Source organism: Labeo rohita, chromosome 22 (genome assembly GCF_022985175.1).
Source record: "Labeo rohita strain BAU-BD-2019 chromosome 22, IGBB_LRoh.1.0, whole genome shotgun sequence".
NCBI classification, from domain to species: domain Eukaryota; kingdom Metazoa; phylum Chordata; class Actinopteri; order Cypriniformes; family Cyprinidae; genus Labeo; species Labeo rohita.
This window is the reverse complement of record NC_066890.1, coordinates 33,574,618-33,582,275: the sequence shown is the minus strand read 5'-3', so window position 1 is coordinate 33,582,275 and position 7,658 is coordinate 33,574,618. Positions and strand designations below refer to the sequence as shown.

The 7,658-nt window shown below is 35.9% G+C and overlaps 1 protein-coding gene across 1 annotated transcript in view; it reads left to right on the top strand.

The window, feature by feature from the left end:
- gpc5b (glypican 5b) overlaps positions 1-5,430 on the top strand; it is a 63,450-nt gene extending 58,020 nt beyond the window's left edge. The window contains exon 9 of the mRNA XM_051094256.1: positions 3,001-5,430. Within this exon, the coding sequence (XP_050950213.1) occupies positions 3,001-3,182 (182 nt within the window). The 3' untranslated portion in view covers positions 3,183-5,430. The remainder of the gene's footprint in view (positions 1-3,000) is intronic.
- Positions 5,431-7,658: the final 2,228 nt, after the last annotated feature.

Here is a 7,658-nt window from a genome sequence, read left to right as displayed (position 1 = left end):
CTGGGACTATTCCCTTTGAAGCTGCATCGAAACTGGAATTTGGATCTTTAACCCATTGATCCCCATTGAAGTCCACTATATGGAGAAGAAAGACAGACATGAACATCTTGGATGACATGGAGGATTTAATTCAGGAAATTTGAATTCAGGTGTGAACTAATCCTTTAAGAACTAGGTTCTTTGGAGAACCCTAAATGGTTCTTCCACGGCATCACTGCGAAAACTCCCTTTTTTAACCTTTATTTTTTAAAGTGTAGATTACTGAAATGTTCTTCACATTACTCTTCTAAATGTAGACTTTCTTTATTTGCATTGATGGTTCCTTGAAGAACCTTTAGCATCCATGGAACCTTGCCATTGCACAAAAGTATCCAAAGGTTCTTTGGGGAACCCAAATTGGCTCTTTTAGTGAGTCGTTACACTCCTAAAAATGAAAGGTTCCTTATTGGCGCCAATGGTTCCATTAAGAATCTTCAGCATCCATGGAACCTTTCCATTCCACAAAAGCTTTATTATACTAAATAAATGGTTCTTTTATGCAAAACCCCATTTGAAACCTTTATTTATACACTCTTAAAAATAAAGGTGCTTTAAAAGCAATGCCATAGAAGAACCATTTTTGGTTCCACAAAGAGCCTTTCAGTCAAAGGTTCTTTAAAGAACCATCTTTTTCTCACCGTTTTATAATCTGAAGAACCTTCTTTCGTCACAAAGAACCTTTTGTGAAACAGAAAGGTTCTTTGGATGTTAAAGGTTCTTTATGGAACCATTTAGACCAAATGGTTCTTCATCGTGAAGCACCTTTATTTTTAGGAGTGTAGTGGAAAAAAATGTTCATAAGATTATTCAAATGTGAAATTCCAACCTGATCTCAAAAAAGCATACCTGTGGGAACTTTTTTCACAAGATGCGAAATACATACTGCCATATACGTTTCATGACTTATTCAATGTGAATTGTCCACTGAGAATCTTCAACATCCATGGAACCTTTCCATTCCACAAAAGGTTCATTATAGTGGAAAAAGGTTATTTTTCAAATAAATGGTTCTTTTAAGAGTTATTCACTTAAATGTTTCTGAGGAAACCTTTATTTATAGTGTAGAAAACGTTTTCCAACGAACTCCAATCTGATCTCATGACAAAAACTTACCTATGCGAACTTTTTCACAAGACGCGAAACACGTACCACTATGTACTGTACGTTTCGTGATCATGTTCAATGTGAAATGTCTACTGAGTGGCACTAAAAAGTATTTGCTTTTTTGAACCTTTATTTTTAAAAGATTAAAAATAAAGATTTAGATTACTGAAATGTTCTTCACATTATTCTACTAAATATAGACTTTCTATATTGACATTTATGATTCCATGAAGAAACTTTAGCATCCATGGAACCTTTCCATTGCACAAAAGTATTTTTATAGTGGAAAACGGTTCTTTAGATTAATAAAATGTTCTTTACACCAAGACAATAATGGTTCTTCTAAGAATAGTTCAGTGAAAGGTTCTTTGCAGAACCCAAAATGACTTAGTGAGTCGTTACACTCTTAAAAATGAAAGGTTAATTAAGAATTAAGAATCTTCAACATCCATGGAACCTTTCCATTCTAGAAAAGCTTTGAAATAGGAAATAAATGGTTCTTTTAAGAATCTTCAAATAAATGGTTCTTCTACAGCATCGCTGCGAAAACCCTATTTGAAACCTTTGTTTATAGTGGAAAAACATTCTTTAGATTATTCAAATGTCAAATTTCAACTTGATCTCATGACGAAAACATATCTGTGGGAACTTTTTCACAAGATGTGAAACACGTACCACCATGAATGTTTCATGACATATTCACTGTGAAATGTTCACTCAGAATCTTCAACATCCATGGAATCTTTCCATTGCACAAAAGGTTCATTATAGTACAAGAAGGTTCTTTTTTAAATAAATGGTTCTTTTAAGAGCTGTTCACTAAAAGGTTCTTGAGGAAACCAAAAATGGTTCTTATATGGCATCACTGCAAAAACCCCATTTGAATCTTTTGAAACCTGCTCCACACCTAAACCTAGGTATGATATAGTATGAACAAGTATGAACAGAAGCACATTTGACATCAAAATGCAATCGCAAGCATGCCATTTTAGCTTGTTTTTCAATCTGTCATCTTTCAGCTCTTTCATCGCGAGTTGTGTTTTCCCAGGGATTCGTACCCAAGGATTCCGCATCCAAAGTCCAATTCCGTACCGGCTGAGCTACTGAGCAAGCTTGTTATGCCCGGATAGCGAAACATATGGAGCTATAATCATAACTGTGTATGAAAACGATTACAACTGCAGTGATATGTACTTATTGGCACGTATTTCATATCTTGCGAAACCTCCCACAGGTACATTTTCATTATGAGATCCAGTAGACAAAACACATTTTGTGAATTGGATGGAATGTTTTCATGAGAAGTTTGCATGTGTTTATAATCTACGGAATTGTAAGTGAATGAGACCCTATGTCTTTTTAAGTCTTTTATTCTTTGCAGAGAAGGTCAACACTCATAAATACAAGGAAGGAACATCTCAGCAGGGTATTTATAGCGACCTGCCTAGGTGTAAACTTGCTCGGTTATACGCTGTCTGTTGTTTAAGCTACAAGTGCTGCAGATAAAGACAGGATGTAGATACAGACAAGATATGTAAATAATATCACAGATAACTACGGAATCTGGTTGGAGCCAGTTCGGCAGTGACTGGCAAAAAGAGAGGTTAAAACTGGGTCGCTCAAGTGTATGAACCTCAAGGCTATTCAACACATGGCTGGTATTGCAATTTTCCATTACAAACCCAAAAAGGTTCTTCTAATGCATCGCTACAAACTTAAAGGTCCTTTATAGTGGTAAAAAGGTTCTTCACAAGAAGCAAAAAGAAAAAGGCTGAAGAGCCCAAAGTGCATTGAAAATCTTGTTTAAATGTAATATTTGCACCTTATTCTTACATTTCATTCATTTTTCCTCTACAGTGCTCACTAAAAAGGAAACCCATCTACGAATTCCAAAACGTGACGCCATTATCCCAATCCAGCATCCCAACTCCAGAAGCAGCCCAGGCAACAGAGTTGCCCACATCCTAACCATCTCATCCGCTCTGTTTCTTCCTCTCTTATTCGTAATACAGCTCCTCCTTTGGACCGATGGATTCTGACGCACAGTAAAAAGACTGAACGATTCAAGCATGCATTTGCACTAGGCCCTTAGAAGTCTGCACATTCGTCCTCTGATCTCATCAGACGCTCAGTAAGTTCTCATGTCGGCCCCACACAGGATACGACTACTCACAAACCGGTTATTTGTTCGCTCTGGCCTGTTTTAAAGGTTTTTTGTAGCTACTAAGTAGTGTAAGCAGACATGTGTGATCAAGGTACGCCATCATTTCTTTGGTGGTTTTACTGTCGTAATTTATAGTGCCGCTATTTTGAGACATCACTGGATAAGGATTTACAGTTATGTTCATGTGGTTCGGTGCATATTAGAGTAACACATCACATCCTGAATTCATTTACACCCTCCTGCAGGAGTTAGGTTACGTGAAAAGGCTGTTTTGTTTTTATAAATGTGTGAATATTATTGTACGTGTGAATTATATTCAAGAAAGAATGAATTTTAAGTCTCCTTTTAGCAGTATAACTGGGTGAATCTCACAAAGGTTATATTTCACCGCAAAATTAGAAAATAAAGAAATTATTTTTGAATGAAGCCAATTTTGTAACATTAAGATGTTTTCCCAATACTTATTTCTGTAATCTGAATCAATAATTAGAATAAATATTTTAATCCCCCCCCCCAAAATACAGTAATGACATTACATTTCTTTGCATCACAGGAAAATGTACATAATTGCCATAAAAAAAATAGAAGTAATGCAATAAACCTTAAAGGTGCAGTGTGTAATTTTTAGCGGCATCTAGCAGTGAGGATTCGAATTTCAACCAACGGCTAAGTCCCCCGCTCACCCCGCTCTTTCGAAACGCATACAGAAGCTACGGAAGCTAACAGGGGACAAAAACGTCGTCGTCTGTTACGCCTGACAGTAGCCAATCAAGCCATGAGGTTTCTGTACAAAGGTAAGTCAAAGAATTATATTTACTTAATTATTCAGTAAACCAATATGTTACTGCGAATATTATTGTTACTCATTGATCATTGTCTCAGGTTTATTCGCTGACTTGATGAAAAGTTAGTAGGGTTGGGCGACTACCAAATTGGCATCGGACGAAGTCTACAGTGAAACATCATGATGAAAAGTGAAAGTGAAATGCGATCGTGCATACGAAATCAGTTTCAATGCCATGTACATTACTAGCGGCCCCCTGATGCCCGCAATTTATGTACAGTATAATTACTTATCGATATAACTGCGAGAGAAAGTAATGAAATATATATATTTTCCATCTAATGTTTATTGCCTTTAAAACACAACTTTCTTTCCGAACACGGTATTGGGATGCGGTGGCTTGCAGGAGTGGAACGGGAGGATGGGGTGCGATGGGATCACGATGCGGGCTCAACATCGTTATGTCTGTCAGCCCAACCGCATAAGCGCCTTCCATCTGGGAAAAGCCACACCGATGTTTATCCGGGATTTTTGCCGTCGTCTGTCCCGACTTCGTCTGGCTGCATCAAGTTTTTTTTTTTTTTTACCGACGAAGACGTGACGCTGTGCCGGTTCTTGAACAACGTACTGACGAAACGCGCTCTGTAGAAGTTTGTCCGTTTAGGGCTACTATAGAAACATGGCGGCACTAAACGGCGACTTCCATGTAAGGGGACCCGCGGTGTCTGTAGATATAAATTGCTCGTTCTAAGGTTATAAAATCATAACGGCTTATTATGTAAGGTCTTTACACACCTCTGAAAACATAGTTTTGTATGTTGTATTGCATTTCTGCCAATAAATTCTCCGAAATATTACACACTGCACCTTTAATCTTAAAAGGGCGATTTTCATTACAAAAAATATATTTTCTTTTGACTTTGAGTTGAAAAATGACCCAGTTTTTGTAAGATTGACCTTTCTGCTTGTGCAATTGTAGGGCTTTTTTGTAAAAAGTCAAATTGTACATTTAACATATTTATACTGAAATCTATGTATACAAAGTGTGTATATGATAGTTGGGTTTGTGCACATAACCATTTAAAACGATGCAAATATCTTTTGATTAACTGTAGAATGTGGAAACACTTAATTTTTAGTAGTCTTTCATAACATCGGCATTTAACCCTTCTAGATGCGACATTTGCCTACATATTGTTTGTTTTTGACAGTACGCCGTGACGTCACAGTCTTAAACTTTTGTTTGAATCCATTAATGTCACTTTCCATGACTGCGCCCCGTGCCATTTGTTATTGTAAGTCCTCGCACATAAGTCGATCAATAAAATATCATATTTTCAAAGTGTACACGTGTCTTTTTGATCTCTCTCTGTGTCTTTCGCGCTCTCACTCTTGCTCTTTGAAATTTAAATTCTTGTTCCTATTTTCGCACCTCAGCGTCAGTATCAAGACACGTTCTTCTTATCTGGTGTTTTATTTTTCTGTTCCTGTCGCCTCTGGATCCCGGTTTGCATATCCAAATACATGTTTTTCATCCCGACTCGAGTCAGTTTTGTATCAATTACATAATATCTGACAACATATTCTGTGCTCTATCATGAGCGATGTTTGCAATAAACCCGTCACGCCCAGAACGCACAATTGAGATGTCATGTCTTTCAGCAGACATGTTGTAATTTATGCTGCTTTTTTAATTAGCTGTGTCTTATTATTTAGATGCCAATTAAGCTGTCATGAACATTTCCTGGTCTCCCGCCTCACCGAAACCCTATATTTCGCCGTTGCTACGTTTTTTGTGCCAACAAAGTGCATGGCAACTGTCAAAGAATTGCTGGCTTTGAGCTTAAAGGTGAGTGCTTTATTATTTTTTAGTTCGGTCAGTCATGACTCACTTTCATTTTTCACCGGCTCGGCTGTGCGCGTATTGTCGTGAAAATAATTATTCTTCTTTATGCAGCTGCGTAACCCCATGTAATTGAAATAAACCCGCTCAACACAAACCCGCAAAAATTTAAGTGCACTTAATTAGACGTGTCTTGACTGAAAAATAATAGGCTTTCGCAGCTGACTGTGTTCTCGGTTTCAGCCCATAACCGATTCACTCTGTTATATGATCGCGTCCATTTAATATCCCACCTCAAAATCAATTGCCATGCGGGATACATTGTGTTACAGTAGTCTGGGAAGGCGGCAGGGGGCGTCGACTACCACCTGCAGGTGTCTATACACCCACCCACCCCTCTTTATTCTACCACAGGGCTGGACCTGTTCAGTAATGTTGAGAAATTCATTGAATATTAGAACGAACGGATCGTTTCAGTGAATCGATTCATTTGATTCATCACCTCAAAATGTTCCTCAAAGGTTCTTTTTTGCTATGAAACAAATGTTTATGCTTAAATTATGGTTTTGCTAACGATTTTTACAATTATAATATTAAATTTGATGCCCAGAAGGTTTGACACATTCCGTCAAACGTTTTATTGTTGTCTCCAACATGTTTTACTCCCAAACCAATTTCCCATTTAATTTAGCTTATTTTTGCTGCCAATTGTCATTGCTAGATGAAAAAAAAAACTTCCTTCACTTCTGACTTTTTTTTCTACGAATTCTGAGTTTACGCCTCTCAATTCTGTTTTGTTTCCGTTACAGAATAATAATAAAGTAAAGCTGTCAAACAATTAATCGCGATTAATCGCTTTCAAAATAAAACTGTTTGTTTACATAATATATATATGTGTGTACTGTGTAGCCTATATTTATTATGTATATATAAAACACACACATATATATATTTAGTGCTATCAAATGATTAATCATGATTAATCGCATCTAAAATAAAAGTTTTTGTTTACATAATATATGTGTGTACTGTTTATATTTATTTTCTATATATAAATACACATGCATGTATATATTTACGAAAAATGTGTTGTTTCTATAATAAAAATATGTATATATATATAAATTATATGAATATAAGTAAACACGTAATTTTTTTTTAAATATATACTGTATGTGTATTTATATACACATAATAAATATAAACAGTACACACACATATATTGTGTAAACAAAAACTTATTTTGAATGCAATTAATTTTGATTAATCATTTGACAGCACTAATTTAAACAGTACACACATCTATTATGTAAATAAAAACTTATTTTGGATGCAATTAATCGCTATGTATAGCTTGACAGCACTAAAATAAAGTAAGTGCAATTTTTAGTTTAGGCCTATATCTCTGATTTTTTTTTTTTTTTTTTTTTTTCTGAATTTCATGATAAAATGTCAGATTTATGAGACATAAACTAAAAAACAAAAAAATGCAGGAAAAAATATCTATCTATCTATCTATCTATCTATCTATCTATCTATCTATCTATCTATCTATCGGGCATCAATAAAGACCAGAATTATAGAAGCAAACCTTCTTAGTCTCGTTTACTTTTATTACAGAAAATGTACCGAATCGATTCCTCCGAATCGTTCAAATGAGCCGACTCAGTAGAACGACTCCTTCGCAAATCGGACATCACTATTGTTCAGTGAGAACGGGACAG